The sequence below is a fragment of the Podarcis cretensis genome (assembly GCF_951804945.1).
Source record: "Podarcis cretensis genome assembly, chromosome: 16".
Classification (NCBI taxonomy): domain Eukaryota; kingdom Metazoa; phylum Chordata; class Lepidosauria; order Squamata; family Lacertidae; genus Podarcis; species Podarcis cretensis.
Window position 1 is genome coordinate 39,432,227 of NC_137186.1, and position 18,391 is coordinate 39,450,617.

The 18,391-nt window shown below is 41.8% G+C and overlaps 2 protein-coding genes and 1 long non-coding RNA gene across 8 annotated transcripts in view; 1 reads left to right on the top strand and 2 right to left on the bottom strand.

Annotated features, from left to right (window-relative positions):
• SETD1B (SET domain containing 1B, histone lysine methyltransferase) overlaps positions 1–14,908 on the bottom strand; it is a 69,000-nt gene extending 54,092 nt beyond the window's left edge. The window contains exons 1-2 of one of the 3 annotated variants that reach the window (XM_079956301.1): positions 14,888–14,908; positions 8,183–8,228 (exon numbers count right to left, since the gene is read on the bottom strand). In XM_079956301.1, the coding sequence (XP_079812427.1) occupies positions 8,183–8,228; positions 14,888–14,893 (52 nt within the window). In that variant the 5' untranslated portion in view covers positions 14,894–14,908. Of the gene's footprint in view, positions 1–8,182; positions 9,249–14,887 lie in introns of those variants that run through there. The other 2 variants (XM_079956297.1, XM_079956298.1) reach the window with 2 other exon arrangements.
• The window catches only part of LOC307205073, a 448,154-nt gene that overhangs the window by 84,074 nt on the left and 345,689 nt on the right, over positions 1–18,391 (bottom strand). The window lies entirely within an intron of this gene.
• RHOF (ras homolog family member F, filopodia associated) overlaps positions 1–18,391 on the top strand; it is a 31,394-nt gene that overhangs the window by 4,966 nt on the left and 8,037 nt on the right. The window contains exon 1 of one of the 3 annotated variants that reach the window (XM_079957163.1): positions 15,223–15,493. The exons of the other annotated variants lie outside the window; for them this stretch is intronic. Within the exon in view, the coding sequence (XP_079813289.1) occupies positions 15,320–15,493 (174 nt within the window). The 5' untranslated portion in view covers positions 15,223–15,319. Of the gene's footprint in view, positions 1–15,222; positions 15,494–18,391 lie in introns of those variants that run through there. 3 annotated transcript variants of the gene reach the window in all.

Sequence of the window (18,391 nt, forward strand, 5' to 3'; positions counted from 1 at the left end):
TGGTATATTCTCACTGTGGCAAATGATCCTCAGCTTATGAAAATGGACTTTTGGGGTTAACTCCATATATTTAGCCCGATAGTTTGTTTCTTGGCATATTTTAAAGAAACAATGCATAACTGGAAGGAATGCTTGAATTGCTTTGAATATCTTGCAGCTTTTGGCGGGAATCTTCAGGAGGAAACTTGCTGATTTGACAGAATGTTAAAAAGCATTAGTGCTCCTCTTGTCCCTGGATTACAGTAATTTAACCCTTTAATGTGGCTGGCCATTTGCCTGTAGCAGATAGTTCAAAATATCAAGTGTGTTTCACTTCATTCAGATTTTAAATTCAGCTTTCCGTTATGCAAAAATTGCAAACAAAAGCCACTCACTCTTCCTCACTGCTTTAAATTAAACATTTTGTGGGTCAGTCTGTGTGTGTAGAACATCTAGCACTATCCAACTAACTTAAGATAACTAACTTCTTCCCCATTCTTGCCTTCTCTTCCTGGGTTGAAAACATGCAGTGGTTTTCTTTTTATGAACTGTAATCATGCTTTCCTGAAATCATGCTTGCTCTGAAAAACAAAATACTTTAAGCTGCAGGTAAAAACTCCTGAGCTTATCAAATTCAGTCTGGACCTTGACTAATTTTGAATTGATGGTTGGTATAGAAATGTGTTAAAATAATACTTGAATGCTGTGGGTTAACAATAGTCTTGGGAGTCCTCTCTTCTCACTCCTACATTTGTTAATCTGAAGACTTAAAAGAGACATTGTTTTCTTAAATCTTTACATTTTCTGAGTCATTAAAATGTTACAAGATGGGTCTAGATTAAAGTTTCAAGAATTATTTGCTCGAGATCATGAATTTCTGAAGGTAAAGGAGATCACAATTTTTCCTCTTGGGGTATTTTTCTGTGAGCATACCCATCACCACACTGCTAATTTTCCAGTGAGAAGGACAGAGATACATTCCTTGTATTTGTTCTATATGTGAAAAGGGCCTTTTCTAAATTACTTTTAAATAATGACTACCATTTTGTAAAATGCTGGGTTTTGTTTTTGCCCTTGTAATAACATGCAAGGAGACTGTAAGGCTGCAATAAATTCATATGGGTTTTGATTGCCTGTATTCAGCTCATGAAATATTGTTTAGTGCTTTGTGCCCATACTCAGTGGCTTAATGGTCAGTTTTTCAGAAGACCAAGTGATTTGCAAATGAGCTTCTTGTGAGGAAAGGGAAAGCTGTCAGTTCAGCTGGGATGGTTTTCTTATATGGGAGGTGGCTGAGAATTGGGAAAAGGACCAGGATTCAAGATAGTTACAGAAACCTGGAGCTCATAAGGACAGGACTATTGTAATGTTTTCTTCATAAGGCTGCACTTGAATATGATTTGGAAATTTCAAATGATCCAAAATGCAGCAACCATAACTGCATGATAGTGCATTTCATATTGCATTTTGGACCAGTTGAAGTTTCCAAATCACTAAAGTACCATAGTTCCATCTTGAGGTTACTAGAGTGGAATACAGTGTCCAAATAATTTCAGCTGGCAAACCAGTCATAGCCAGAAATAGGCACCCCTAGCCTCTCAGGCTAACTAAGCCTCTAGAGTCAGTGTTGGGTTAAGGAACATCCCCAATATAGGAATCTGCTCCTTCTTGGGAGTGCAACTCCGTCCAAAACAGGCTGTCTCCCCACAACCCAGACTTCAGAACTTGCAAACTCCTATCTTGGCCCAATTTGAGGTACTCAGTTGGTGTCTAAAGCTCTAAAATATTTGAGCCCCAAATATCTGAAAGACTGTCTCCATTCCTACTGATGTTCTTTGGTGTTAAGATCTGCGGAGTGGGCTCTCCTGGTAGTTCTAGCACCTCCAGAAGAGGGCTTTCTCTGTGGTAGCCCCTAAATTGTGGAACTCTCCACAGTGGTAGTTGCACAGTTTTTAGTTTTGTGGGACTCACCTCTTTTGTTCAATTTATACAGTTCCATTTGGAATGGTTTTACGGTTTATCATTGTAATGGTTTAGCTGTTTTTATCATTGTGCATATCTATTATTGTAATCCACCCTGGGTTCTTATTGTGAAGGGCAGGTAAGAAATCTTCCCCTTATGGGAGAAGGCTTTCCATCACATAATTGGGGCCGAAATCATTGTGTGTCGATGTCAACAACTTAAATTGGACAGTCAATTGGCAACCATTGCAGAAGACTGGCTGGTATGATGTGTGTCTGACCAGAAACATCCACTGGCAGTCTCATTGCTGTGTTTTGCACTAGTTGCAGCTTCTGAACAGTCCTTAAGGGCAGCCCTGTAGCATAGGTAGGCAAACTAAGGCCCGGGGGCCAAACCTGGCCCAATCACCTTCTAAATCCAGCCCGCGGACGGTCTGGGAATCTTCGTGAGTAGAATGTGTCCTTTTATTTAAAATGCATTCCTGGGTTATTTGTGGGGCATAGGAATTCGTTCATTCCCCCCAAAAAATATAGTCCAGCCCCTCACAAGGTCTGAGGGACAGTGGACCGGCCCCCTGCTGAAAAAGTTTGCTGACTCTAAGTGTATTGCAATAGTTCAGCTTGGAAGTCATCAAAGCATGGATCACTGTGGCCAAGCTATCTCTGTACAGGAAGGGCAAGAGCTGGAAGTAGGTAGTCCTAGCCACCTTGGCCTCAAGTGCCATAAATGGATCAAGGAGTACTCCTAAGCTACACCTCTGTCCCTTCAAGGGGAGTGCAACCTATCCAGAACAGGCTGTTTCCATATTTCCTGGATTTGAGAACCTGGTATCTCTATCTGCAGTCCATTACCAGCTCCACCCAGTGGTTAAGCATGTGAACAGTTCCTAATTCTGATGGTATGGAAATATAGTGCTGGGTGTCATCAATATGCTGTGGTTGGACTCTTTCACAGCTTTCCTTGGTATGTAGGGCTTTTCCTCTTCAACCAAGGGAATTAGATGACACCTTTCTCCAGATCCACTGACATCCTCCAACAGCTTCATTTAAATGTTAACAAGCTTGAAAGACAAAATTGACCCCTGAGGGACCTCACAGGCTTAACGTCCAAGGCACTAAAGAATAGTCTCTTGTGGCTATGCTCTCTTGGGAGAAGAATACTGCAGCACAGCGCTCCTGATTCCCAAAGCTGTTCCAGGAGGATACCATGGTCAACAGTATCAAAAGCTGCTGAGAGGTTAAAGAGAACTAACAAGCTTGTGCTCCCTCTGTCCCTTTCACTTATAGGTCACTGACCAAGGCATTTTCAGTGCCATATCCTGCTGTGAAGCTGGATTGAAATATGTCTAGATTATTTGTTTCCTTTGAACATATTTACAGTTGGGCTGCCACCAGCCTCTTCAGCATCTTGCCCAAAAAGGCCATTGTCGCTATGGGCACTAGTTGTTCAATAATTCTGGGTTCAGGGTGGTCCTCTTGAGTGGGGAATACACCACTACTTTCTTTTCTTTCTTTTTTTGCAAATGCTTTTTATTAACTTATTATTATAGCACATACACACAACACTTAGAAAACAAACTACAAAAGAAAACACCACATAAATGATAAGCATATATCCATAAATCCACAAGTTTCTGCACACGGACTTGTGTTATCCAGTCTTTAGTTCTTATTCTATTCTAATAAACTTCCTTCATCCTCAACGTGGCTCTGATTTAAACTTGATAAACTGTTTCTTTCTCATTTCATCTTTTCTACCCTTCTCCATATTTTGTTTTGCAAAAATTATTCGAAGCAAGTCCAGGTTTTAATTTGAGGGCACTGTTTTTTAAAATAATCTCTGTACTTTCCCCACTTTTGAAATTTTTGTTTAGACTGTCCCCTAATTGCATCAGTCATTTTTGCCAATTCAAGGTAACAAATACTCTCTCTTGCCACTCTTTTTTGTTGGCCCTATTTTTTTGCAATTAGTATTCTTGCTGCAGATGTTGCATAAAGAAATACTCTCTTATTTTCATTTGCGATGTCTAAATCTACTATGCTCAATAGAAATGCTTCTGTTGGTGTGTGTTTTTTTAACAAAAGTTTGTTTAAATGTTTTTTTCAACTCCTCATATACAGTTTCCCAGAAACTCTTCATTTTGTTACAGGTCCTCCACATATAAAGTAGTGTCCCCTCTGACTGATTACACCTCTAATACATTTTAGATTTTGTTTTATAGATTTTGGATATTTTGGTAGGTGTTATATACCACCTATAAACCACCACTTTCTTTAGGGCCAACAGCATCTCCCCCTTTCCCACAATGAGGCGTTCACCACTCCCTGAACCCACCCAGCCACACCCCTTTGACTCTTTTTTTATAAACTATAGTGGGCAAGAATCGAGGAAATATGGCTGTTCACATCCTTGGACTGTAAGAACTGAAACTGATCCAAAGTAATCTGACTGGACACTTCCTCAAGGCTAGTTCTAACTGTCCCATACAGTTCCATGCTAATTTGAGCAATTTTATCCACAAAATGTGGTGTACATTTTTCACTGCAGACCACCACCTCCTTTGGACAGAAGATACTAGTCAATTCACCAGTCAGAAAAGCTCTGCTGGACTTAAGGTAAATCTTCTGTACAACCACATCATAAGCAAAATAATGTGCCCAATCACATTCATACAAGGATTTATTTACATCACTTGTGCACCAGCTATATGCCACCATATCGGCACAACATTGGCCGCAGAACTATTTGGAGAGCAGACAGGGCAACCAACGGCTGCTGATGTGACCATTGATTGGTCAAAACTACTGGAATGGCAAGTAGTATTCCCTGCAGAAATAAAATCTCTCATAGAAGCCTGAAATTAAATAAAGGGCCAGGTGAGGATATGATGCCGCCAGAGCTCTTTAAGGCACATATGGACTGGTGGCAACCCATCTTGGCTAGGCTTTTCACACACATAAATAATACAGCCCAAATTCCAGCAGGCTAGAAACTGAGTGCTAGAAATTGTACCAATTCACAGGAAAGGGGATAAAACTCCCCCCCCCCCATTACTGTCCTATTAGTTTACTGGATGTTCCCTCCAAACTCTTATGCTAAACATCTGCTTATCAGCTATTGATCTTCCTGCTTCACTGCCCATAGTTCACTGGAATACAAGGAAGCCCTATGGGCTCTGCAGTTGGCAAGGACACTCAGCAATTTTATTGATGAATCTGACGAAAGCAATACCAGTGTTAATATGAGTGCCATGTCAACCAGAAAATCCCCATGAGTATTCAACTATCCTTCAGATTCTGTAAGTTTGGGGGTGTCATTCACTCTGCATCACAGTGGGGAGAGGGGAGTGGACAAGTGCTGCAACAAGTATTTGAAGGGACAAAGCTATGTGAATACTAGATCCCTGTTTGTCTACCTAAGACTCAATAATGATTCCAGGTTGGCCTACTTATCCACAATCAAATCATGGACAGTTGCTGGCTTATACTGTACAGACCTGGCATATGGTAACACCCAACACCAGACTAGGATGGCTGGCATGCATCTAGCTGCATAGCAGATCCTAAAGAGGAATAGCTGATAATAATAATACTAATAATAATAATAATACCCCACCCATCTGACTGGGTTGCACAAGCCACACTGGGCAGCCTTAATATATTCTATTCCTTCCTGGGACCATACACAACTGCCTATACAATCACCAATACATACCTCCAAGCAAAGTGTTACAGTGTAAGCAACACTAAATATGTCAGTAAATGCAAACAAGATTGATTGGAAGCCAGTGATCATGATGCTAGGCCTTCCTAGGCTTCCTTCATGCATCTGGTTAGCCACTGTGAGAAGGAGGTAGATCTTATTCTGGTACAGAAGACCACCTGTTCTTATGAGTTGCAAATAGGGCTGAGATTACACAATGCCTTACAAGGGAACTCTTACTAGTATGGCTTTTATCACTGTAGCACAGTAGCTTGACAACACAAACTTGGGGGTGGGAGGAGCTGAATTTTACATCATTCTGCTCAAAAATTATGTAAATGTTTAGATTTTGACTCTTTGTCTGCTTTCAATCTTTTTAGTTTGCACTACATTTTCTGAAATAAGTGGAGAATACAGTCACCATTTGGGCCACCCTACCCTTGGATAATTACTTGCTTCTTTGTGAGCAAGTCCTTCCTTCCCTTTTAAAATCAGTGTTAGGAAACTTCTTTGCATAAACACCTGTGTATTTGTAGCTTGGAAAAACCTGTGTAAGACTGAAAATACTGAGTGGTAAAATCACACACACTTGCTTCAGAATGCCTGCTTTAGAAGAATGTCATCTTGTGACATGTAAGCAATAAATGAGGAAGTAGTGTGATCCAGATTGCTTAATGTAACACAGGAAACTTGGGGCCCTGCTCTTACATGCTTTATGATAGAGGCCACAGCTCATTTCCTGTGTGCTCTATTAGCACTAAAGGTAAAGGTACCCCTGCCCGTACGGGCCAGTCTTGACAGACTCTGGGGTTGTGCGCCCATCTCACTTAAGAGGCCAGGGGCCAGCGCTGTCCGGAGACACTTCCGGGTCACGTGGCCAGCGTGACATCGCTGCTCTGGCAAGCCAGAGCCGCACACGGAAACGCCGTTTACCTTCCCGCTGGTAAGCGGTCCCTATTTATCTACTTGCACCCGGAGGTGCTTTCGAACTGCTAGGTTGGCAGGCGCTGGGACCGAGCAGCGGGAGCGCACCCCGCCGCAGGGATTCGAACCGCCGACCTTTCGATCGGCAAGTCCTAGGCGCTGAGGCTTTAACCCACAGCGCCACCTGCGTCCCTCTATTAGCACTACCTTGAAACAAATGTTTCTCATGTTGTTTAGTTCTCATTGGAAGTAGCATATTATAATACCTGTATGTATTAATACTATGATTTTAGGGCCTGACTAAATATCTTAATTGTTAGGACCATTTCTTCTACTATTGGAAGCTGATTCTAATAGTGACCCAACTTTGTGTATCCAATAGAAAAGATGTGGGAAATTCAGCTGAAGGAACCAGCTGGTATGGAAGAAGAAAAATCATACTACTTGTACTATTGGTATGATTTGCGCAACATTTGAATTTTCCTAATATGGGTTAATGATTGAATGGTGTTACTTTAACGGAATGGAAGCCAGCGTGACATGATACAGGCAGCCCCCATTTACACACATTCAGTATGTGTGCAACCATGTATTAGGGCTGAGTGATATATCAATATATTGTCCAAAACTGGTTTGAAATCCATATGATATCCGTTTCATAATTTTTGACCTGGCAGTATATTGCAAATCATGATATGTGTGTGTGATACAAAAATCACAATGTGGGAAAAACTTTGAAGCCAGCCAATGCTTCTCTTGATTCCTGCAGCCCCTGTTAACTCTTGCCAGCTCAGCTCTCCCCTGCCTCATGAAGGGGGCAGTGAATCACAAGAGCAGGTACCTGCAAAAATCATGATGCATAAAAAACAGTGAAGCCAGCCAATGCCTCTACATAACTCCATCCTTATTTCAGGCATTGTGATATATATTGTGATGTTCAGCTGGTGATATATTGCAGTGTTGAAGACCAGATATCACCCAGCCCTACCATGCATCACACCGAACCTAGAACTGATCCAGAAATGTCATAAAGACAGATGTTTGCAGGCATTTTCAATTGGTTTCAATTATGTGTGATTTCATTGACACGTGTGGTGCCTTGGAACACAACCTCTGTGTAAGCCGGGTGCTGCCTATCCTGACTCTGAATGAAAATAGTTGTAGCAACATAACCAAATGGGATTTCTACAGCTTCTTGTATTCTTCCCCCATTTTTCTAATAAAAATATTTTACTCTTGAATTGCCTCACAGACTTAATTGACTCTATGGTTAGTATCAAGTGGTATTAACTTTGGTGCCTTTCCACTAACCCTATGGAGATGGTGAAAAGGACTAGACTTTCAGCAGTGGACTCATGGCTGTCCTAAAGCTGCAAAGTTGGAAGAACAGGATGGAACAAAATCACATAAAAACTAGTCTCTCGTGAACTATTATTTAGAATAGACCTGATGGCTGCGTCAGTTATCTCCTTCATACATGTACAGTATAATGAACCTCCAATATATTTTGGTTACATGTAACACAACAGTGGAGCAATGCAAGTTGAATAACTAGAGTTTAGCTTTGGAGTTTTTGGTTTTTTTTTTACAAATCAGAAGGCCTTATGTACTTACGCTGCCTGTAAGTCGACTTGTGCCAAAATATGCTGTTTCGAGAGTACTGTAAGAGTAAAGGAGGGATGAGGGTTATAAATATATTGTTATTGAAGGCTAGGTTTCTATTAGTTTTCATGATTATATGTGCAATATCATAATTTGCATCGTAATTCGTAAATTTATTCTAGATTGACACTAAGGGAAGTCCTTCCCCTCTATTTTGAATGAGATCTGGATTATATTGATGTCTTATTTATTATGAAGAGCAAATAAAACATTTAAACTTTTATTTTGCCGGTTTTGAAGACAAGTATTTTCCTCTGAAACCAACTACTACATACTACATAGATAGTACATGTAGGATTCTAGCCCCTATGCAGAACTCAAAATTGGAGCACTTTAGGTTTTGTAACTAAAAGCCTATCTATAAAAATAGATTTGGGGGCTCTAAATTCCAATTCTAAGAACTTGTTGTTTCAAAAATCCAACATTATAGCTTCATGCTTTAGGAGTTGAAAAAACAATGACCAAATATTTTAAGGCAGATATTAGGAATCTTGCATTTCTTTATTTCATACCTAAGTACAAAAAATATTTCTGAAGGTTGCATCTGTGCAGGCTGATGTCTCTGTTTGCTCTGGAAGTGATGCCACTGAGTTCACACTTAAGTGTACATATGACTGTAACCTCCTGAGTATTTTAAAATATCACTCCTTTAAAAAATGCTTCTCAAAAACAAGGGTAAGTGAACATCATGAATTTGGTCTCCATATTACCAATATTGAATAAAAAGTGCAGCAGATTCACCAGCTGAAGTTTGCAAATTTCCTTATATATAAATAAAATTAGGTCAGCTACTATAATGGTGGTGGGCTGTATTGGCTGAGGACCCAACATGAGTAAATGGCCCATTGCCCTACTAGCACCACAACACTTTGCATGTAATGTGATACAGATCAAAATGTTTAACTAGGACTGGGAGACCTGAGTTCAAACCCAGTCACTCTCTGCCTAAGCTTCCATACAGGGTTATGAGGATCAAAGGGGTGGTAGGCTCTGTCTTACACTTTTTCTCCCAGGGTCTTAGACTGAGAGTGACTTGGCGAATATCACGTACTGAGCACAGATGCATTGAGATTTGAACTCGGGTCTCCCGGTCCTAGCTGAATAGTTTCATTCATTTCTACATGCTGTCTGCAAAGTGAATGGTGGTTCTGGTAGGAAAATGGGCCCTTTACTTATCTTGGGTCCTCAGCAAATTGCAGCCCACCACCACTATAGCATTTGACCCTCTTTAGTTTATAAGAAATGAATGATACATGATACTGTACTGGAAAAAAATTACTTATGCCTGTACTAAATATTTCTCTATAAAAACTCCAAATGGTGAGGCAAAAAAAGAGAGAAGTGTTACTCATTTTACTTTCCATCTCTTTGCTGTTACTGGAATCCAAACGGCAGACTTATGTGTGCCAAATAGATTTCTGGCAAATACTATAAGCTAGTTTTGGAACCCCCTGCCTACTGATTTACTGATTTGGAACCAACTGATTTGCATGCTGCTTGTGGAGCAGTTCTTCAAGAAAAACAGGTCTAAAGCCCCACTGGAAAAGTACATAGTACTTTGGATTCTGGCCCTTTGCTCTTTCTGGACAATTAACATGCTCCTTTGCCCAGGTACTACCTTTTTTTGGTATTCATTTTCCTGTCAAAATAGACTACAGCTACCTGTATATGAGTTTGGGTGTTTTTGTTCAGATCTAGAAGGCCATCTAGTGGCACAATCAAGCAGAGAGAAGTATAAATTATATACTAGAAAACCATGCAAGTCTAAACTTTTAAAATGAGAGATAAAATATCAGGGTTTTAAAGAATGGCAGATTGCATGTAGAAGCAGAACATGCAAACCCCTAACGTTTTATCTGTTAAGGAGAGAAGTGCTGCGTTATTTCATATTAGGCAGGATTTTATTAGTAATAGGCTGGGCTTTTTTCCCAGCCAAAACTCACTGGAACTCAGTTCCGGCACCTCTCAGGTGGGCACCATTGCCATTGTAAGAGAACAAGGGAGGTGTTCACGGTGAGTTCTGGCACCTCTTTTTCTAGAAAAACAGCACTGGAGTAATTAACAAACCTTTTTGAAAGTGTGTGTAGGTATACGACCTGATACGCATACAGTTGCAATTGAAATTATTCAACCTCATTGCAAATTTGGTTTATTATCAAAATTTACAGACTTTCAGCTGTTTGCAATGAGCAAATCAAAAAGCAATTGAAATAGCTCAACACAATGGACGCTTCAAATGGTTTCCCCAAATTAAGCTAAATTGCAACTTTACACTGATTTATTCAGTCTCACTATTATTCAACCCCTTCATGACAAGCATCTTTATTACTTAGTAGAGCAGCCTTTTGCTGCTGCAAACGAGATGCATAGCAGACAGCAGCTTCTGGCAGCGCTCATAAGGTGTCTGAGCCCATTCCTCATGAGCATTGGCCTCCAGTTCAGTAATATTCTTGGGTTTGCGTGCTGCAGCTGCCTTCCTCAAATCTCTCCAGACGTTTACTATGGGGTTCAAGTCAGGTGACTGTAATGGCCACTGTAGAACCTTCCAAGACTTCTTCTGCAACCAAGCCTTGGTGGAATTTGAGGTATGCTTGGGATCATTGTCCTGTTGGAAGGTCCACTGATGCCCAAGCTTCAACTTTCTCACAGACAGCATGATGTTTCCTCCTAGGATTTCCTGAAACTTCAATGAATCTATCCTGCCTTCCACATACTGCAAGTTTTCAGTGCCAGAGGATGCAAAGTAGCCCTAGAGCATCCCCAAGTCACCACCATGCTTCATTGTAGGCAATGTTCTTTTCAACAAATGCTTCATTCTTCCTCGACATAGGGCTGATCCATGGGGCCGAAAAGTTCCCATTTTGTTTCATCGCTTCACAGAACAGAGCCTCAAAACTACTGTGGCTTATTTATATGATTTTGAGCATATTGGAACCAACTTTTCTTGTGCTTTTGGGTCAGCAATTTCCGGCTTCTGCTCAGACACCATGACACGCTCATTTTCGGCACCATGAAAGCAAGTCCCTGTGGTGCGCAGGTTTAGTGCAGCGCGCGGGGACTCACTGAGTGGGCAGCTTGGTTTGGGGGCAGCTCATGGGCCGGTTAAATGACTCCCATGGGCTGCTTGTGGCCCATCGGCCTTAGGTTGCCTACCCCTGGTCTATATGAACATGGAGTGCCTTTACTATCTTTTTGTATCCTGCTTCTTGTTTGTGAAGGGTGGTGATCTCTTCTCTTACCTTCTTGGACCATTGTCTTTACTTAGCCATATTTCTAGCAGGCAGCCAAATTTGACACTCTGCAAACCCCTAGCCAGCTTGGGTATTTCATGTGTTACAGCTCGCACACAGCTTGTGCAACTAATCAAGCCCTTGATTAGTTGCATCAGGTGTGCTTGAGACATTTATGCTGTTATATTTATGCTGTTGTGAGGGATTCTATTCAGGGGGTTGAATAATAGTGGGAGTGGAGAAGCCACTATAAGTTGCATTTTCAGCTCAATTTGGGGAAACCACTTGAAGCATCCGTTGTGTTGAGCTATTTCAATTGCTTTTGTTTGATTTGCTCATTGCAAACAGCTGAAAGTCCGTAAATTTTGATAATAAACCAGATTTGCAATTGGGGTTGAAAAATGTCACTTGCAACTGTATAAGCAACACATAAGACTCTGGATTGTGGCTAGAATACCTTGCTGCTTGCATTTACCACCTTTGCTGTTAAATTGTTGTGATTCAGAGAACACATATGCGCTTATTCACAATGTATCTTCATCAGATTGTGACTACAGCATCAAGTTAATAACATGATTAATTCAGCACTTTCAGCACCAGTGATCAAAATGTCAATCTGCTGTCCCCATAAAATGCAGTATCTTATCAGTGGAGTCTGTTCATACATGGAGCTGCCAGTGATGCAGAGTAAATCAAGTACAATACACATATGAAGCCAGGCAGGGCTGGGTTAAGGGACACCTCTGCCCCATCCACAGCACCCGGGGCAAGGCAAATAATTTGCGCCCCCTAACCCGTGGATTTGCGCCCCCTAACCCGTGGATTTCCCTAACCCCCAGATGTTGCGCCTGGTGCGGCTGGCCCCCCCTGCACCCCCCACGCTACGCCACTGCCCATCCAGACTGCCTCCAGCACAGCAAACTGGGTGGCTCAGAATTCACTTAATTCATCTGTTTAAGAAGACTTATTTGATAGATGCCATCCCAGAAGACCCCTTCCCTGGTGTGAGACTTGAAGGGAGGGCATGTTTCTATGGTGCCATCCTATCAACCAATCTTTCTTTAGACAAGTGATTAAATGCGTTCTAAGCAGTTGACTTTCAACAGTTTTCATAAATAGTTATATGAAAAACATAGACTTTTTAAGTTCCTCAATTCACCTGGGGTGCCTTTTTAATAAATTAAGCAGTTTTAAAATCGATAAAAAGGTTGCAGCTCCAATTCTGCCTAATGAGTGATCCTCTAACGCAAAACCTTAATTATTTTTCTATTATTAAAATATTTATATCCTAGCTTTCTGCATTAATAGGATCAAAGAAAGTTAACAATAAAGTCAACCTTTAAATACTAAAATGCAAGCAATAACAAAAATTTCAAGAAAGCAAGGGAATGTACACAATTAAATGTGTTCCAATTAGGTCTAAAGCCTTCTGGAACAGGTGAGTTTTGAATGCCTTCATACTGGGTACTAACTAGCCTTCTTGAGTAGGAAAAAATCTCATGCATTCTGACCAACTGCATCCTGGAACTTACCAATTATTATGTGGTTTAATAAAATTAAATTGCCTCAAACACTGCAGATATTGCAGAAACAGCATGTTAGAAATTCCTATACTGAGAAATGAGACAACATACATCTGGGTTTTCAGTAGCGCTAGTTTGGATCACTACTGTTTATGATCCCAACTACCCACCACATAACTGAATAGGTTCCTAAGTGACCCCCTGTGGAAGTTTGAGGAGCTACAGAATGGTTGGTGCTTTGTCAAAGTTATGTTACCTTCTGTTGCTGAAGAAATAAAAAATATATTGACACATTGGCATTTTAATGGTGTGAACAAAAAGTGGCTAACACACATGGAGAATGTAAATGTGCACCATTAATTTTACACTCTGTTGGGTGGTGCAGCTTCATAAGAAGTGTGATTCCTATTGCCCCCCTTCCCGCCTGCCTATTATTTCAAGAGTACAAGTCTGGACAGCTTCCAAAGGTAGCTGCCAACCAATGTTTCTGAAATCTGCAATTTGTGTTTTCAGAACTAGGGTCTATTTTTTCTGTAGCCATTACATAATATTTCAGTGTTAACAACTTCCCCTATTTATATTATTATCGTGTGCAGTTAGAGATTCAGAATATTTGGATTTGTGAGGAACTCTTCCAAAGGGGTAAAGTTAATTTTACAGAGAAACACATATAGGGATACTAAGTCCCTTGTATATCACCTCCCCAAATATGAACCTGTTTTCAAAGCAGAGCAAGCCTGGTGAGTGGTTCTCACAAATAAGCACAAAGAGAGACCCATCCTGTTTTAATCCCAGATCCACTCTCTTGCCACACTAAACAATGAATTTACTTGAGTTCATACATTTATAGCCCACCTTTCTATGGAGCTCAAGGTGGCACACATGGGGTTTTCAAGTGGTCTCTAATGCAGATCAGATCAAGCAAGGTGGAGTCACCAGTTACCTTAGTTTAGATAAACATCTAACAGTCACAGACAGACCTCAATGAAATTTATCTTAATCCTTATTGAAAGCTAACTGTGCTAGTTGTCATCATTACATACTGTGGTCAAACAGTTCCACAAATTAAAATGATTTATAGATGGTACTTTACACCAAGGAAGCTAGCAAAGATGTATAGTCAGAATCAGGTACGTGTTGGAAATGTAAAGAAACAAAAGGTTTCTTTATCATATCTCGTATGCAGTGGACTTGCAGAATAGCTAAGGGATTTGGGGAGATGATAACTTAATGAGATAAAAAAAAATATTTAAGAGGACTCCCCCCCCCCGAAAAAAACCCCCAGCTTTTCTCCTAGGGATAACTGGACCAGATATACCAAAGACTCAAAGGAATTTATTTCTGCATGCAACTACTGCAGTGAGAGTGCTATATGCCCCCAAATGGTGGGAGGATGCAGTACCTATAAAAGAGGGGTGGCAGTTGAAATTTATGGAACATGCTGAATTAGTAAACTTAACTAGTAAAATTAAGATGAGACAAGATGAGATAGCCTTCAAGGAGGATTGGGTAATGTTTGTAGGTTATTAAAAATATTCATGTAAAGATGTTAAAACTCTAGTAGGTTTGGTGTAAGCTCAACAGTTACTGTTATTCTGAGAATAAATTGGAGGGGGGAAAGGTATAGCTTAATTATAATATGCAGCAGCAATAGATAATTTTGAGGAAACCATGGAAGGGAAGTCGATTACTAAGGAAACGTATATTGGAAAATGTTTGACTACAGTAATTGTATGTTATTTTTGGGAAAAAAATTAAAAATTCCACGTTAGTTACTCTGAGCATGTTAAAAGTGCTGCCGCTAGCTAAAAACAAATTCCACACTAAAACAAATGGGCTAAAAACAAATGGGCTTCCAGGTATGTGGGCATACATTTTAAAGTGAAATGCCGCTTACCGCTCACCTCCATCTCTCCAAAGTCGCATTTACACTGTAAGCTCCTCGGGAGCGGAGACTTTTGCCTTGCTGGCGTTTTTTCCTGTGAGCATTTGGGGCCGCAATGTCACACCACCAACAATAAAACTTTTTCCATGTGTGTGTGTGTGTGTTTGGGGTTGCTGCTAATGTGTGTGTTTTTAGCGGTTGAGGCAAGAGCTGCGCTGAGGGAGAGGCCGCCCCGCAGAAGCGCCGAGGGCGCCTGACCGCATCCTTCGCCTCTTCCTCTGTCTTCCGAGCCGGCAGGAAGGACGGCGGTGCCGGCTTCTGTCATTGCCGGGCTGAGGGAGGGAGCGAGGGACGGACGGACGGAGGGGCTCCGCCGCCGGGCTGCCCTTCCCTCAGAGAGGCGCCCCTTCCCTCCCGCGCTCCCAAGGGGTGCGGCGTGAGAAGCCGCCCCATGGCCGAAGGTAACTGCTCCGTGCCAGGCGGGGACTCGGAGGAAGGCGAGCGCCCGCCTGCGGAGGGTGGGAGGAGGAAGAAGAAGAAAGAGCTGAAGGTGGTGGTGGTGGGCGACGGGGGCTGCGGGAAAACATCCCTGCTCCTGGTCTTCGCTGAAGGCGCCTTCCCTGAGGTGAGTAGTAGGGGGCCTCCCTCAGCCAATCGCAGCCCGCTCGCCCTTCCCGCCTTTTCTCCCTCTCGGGTTCCAGAACTTTCCGCCAGAACCCCCCTCCCCCCCACGAGAGAACCGTTTGGACCAGGCAGGTCTCGCCCACGGGGCCAATAGCAGGAAAAGTGAGAGGTGGAACCTTCCATTAGGGTCTGGCGAGGGGGGAGGGCTACCTTACCCAGCTGCCCAAAGGCCAGGATGGATGGGCTGCAAGTTCACCGTTGGGCGGGCAAGGGAGAGAGGGCATGTATTAGAAAAAGTTTTTTTAAAAAAAATCCAAACCCAGCGTTTGTCATTTAGCAAAGTGAAAAAGCTGCCCTGAGAAGCGGGTGAGGAAGAGCAGAATGTATGACAAGATGTTCTAAGAGAAAGGAAGCATTAAATTCCACACACATCTCTCCCCCCCCCCCCACTTCACCAACCAAAAATCTTGAGTTTAATAAAAAAGTAAACACGTATATCCAATATTTATATTGCAATCAATACATTTCACCCTCAAAGAGGGTTACCAAAAAGATAAAAAACCCAGGCCACCAAAAGAGGGGGTGGAGGGGAGAGAATAAAAGAGATTAGGAGACTGATTAAAAGTTGAGAATATCCGCAATTCGCCAGCCCAAACACCTGTGGAAAAAGAGAAAGTGGGCCCCTTCCTCACAAAAGCTGTGTAGCACTAAGATGTATCCCTTGACCTAAAATCTCACATCCTAGACACCTGCCCAAAGTCAGTCTTCTCTGGAAATCATTCTTCAGGGTTAGCAACAAATACAGTGGTACCTCGGGTTACAGACGCTTCAGGTTACAGACTCCGCTAAGCCAGAAATAGTACCTCGGGTTAAGAACTTTGCTTCAGGATGAGAACAGAAATCGTGCTCCGGTGGCGCGATGGCAACGGGAGGCCCCATTAGCTAAAGTGGTGCTTCAGGTTAAGAACAGTTTTAGGTTAAGAACGGACCTCCGGAACTAATTGGGTTCTTAACCCGAGGTACTGTAACTACAGTACCGCTGTAAACTCCCTCTTCACTAGACCCTCCATCCCAACACAATTCAGGTAGATTGGAACAAGCATAGAAGTAGATCCCTCATGCCCACAGGATTAGAGTTCTGTATGTTTCCAATGCCAGCCCACCATACTTGTCAGCTTGGTTTGCTTATGGCATCTGGTTAGACCCTGATGCCATTAGATTGTGGCACAACGACACAGAGCTCCATAGTCTGCAAAGTGTTTTCTAGTCATCTCTTAAGTATTTCAGAGGTGTTTAAGACATCCTGATATTTTCTAACGTAAGCAAGACTTCTTAAAGGCCTGGATCTCCATGGATCTGGTGAAGCCTGTTTTTTTTTAATTGTTTATTAGATGGCAGGTCACGGCATATTTTCATCTGTTGGCAGAGGAGTCTGCACAGCAGGAATGCAAGCCGAGTACATCTTTACGTCCTTTTCACTCACAAGTGTCAGTGGCCGTTGTGGAGCTTCATGGGAAGGTCTCTTCTATTAAGGAAAAATTAAGTTGCACAATTCAACATCCATTCTGCACCATGTAGTTGTCATTGCCCTCCACCTTGTTCATGACTACAGATACATCAGCACCAACTGTAGTGGGTTTGTGAGCCTCATTATACTCTTGAGATTGGGCCACTGGAAATAATGACCTTTCTTGTTCTGGTCCCCCAAATAAGGATGTGGTGGATTCTTTTTATACTTTTTTAGCTTGAGTCTGAAAGATGGCGGCCAGTGTTTTGTCATGGTCTACTGCATAAAGTGCCATGGATGTCATCCATTTACAACAATGACACCTTTTGCATCTCTGAGACGTGTCACTTTTCTTTGAACAATCTCAATAGCACTTACAATTGCAAGTGGCAAATACCGAAAAGAATCTCCCATGCGATAGTAAAATGCTAATTTTTTAAAAAAATTCTTCCTGCACTGAGTTTCTTTAGCTGGGCAATTTCTTCTAATATTACAAACATTTCCACATCCTGTGCACTCACTCTGAAAGAGTGGGCCTTTTACATGTGCAGCAACTGCTTCTAATGTTTCCTGGAGTAGATGTTACTTCCACCAGGTCACTTTCCCAAGTTATATTTTCTCCCTGTCCTGGGTTTTGATCAACTGGTTGCCCTCTCATCTTTATGGCTTTGTGGCTGCATTACCTACCTTCATTTTACACTCTGCTTCAATCTCTGAGGTGCTCTTAATCTTTGTTTGTAAATATATTTTTTAATCTCATTTTATAACGTATATAAAACAGAGAGAATGTTCATAACATTCATTTTAAAAAACTAAGAGCCCCAAATGTAACCTTTCCATCACCCATATTTGTTGGGTTGGCTTTTGAAGGCTTGTTTCAGATGGGAAAATCCCTTAAACAGAGCAGTTAAATAGCTTGTGTTAGGGCAGTTAGTCTAGTATATCGGTCTTTGCCAACCTGATGTTCTGCAGCTGATTTGGACTACAAGTGCTATCCGCCCCATGAGAAACAACTAGAGAGTACCAGGCTGGCAAAGGCTATTGCATAGGATGGCAGCCAGAATTGCAGCTTTCAGTATAAGTTGGGGGTTTTCTGCTAGAATTGGTCTCAAGAAACTCTTCAACTCATATCTAAACCACATAGTGGCAGGATGTGCAGATGACGTCCTTCCTGTCATAGCTTTAGCTGTTAGCACATTTGAAGGTTAGAGTTGCGTACAGGCGTTACAGTAATTTTCAGATGTCACAAAACCCTTCCCAGCACTGCTTCCCCACCCTGAGGACATACTGTGCCAGTTTGCAAGCTACATAAATAATGGTTTCTGCAATAAAAGTCACTATTGCACAATTTGGTGGGTTGAAGGAGGTCCCGATAGTAATAGAATAGTAATT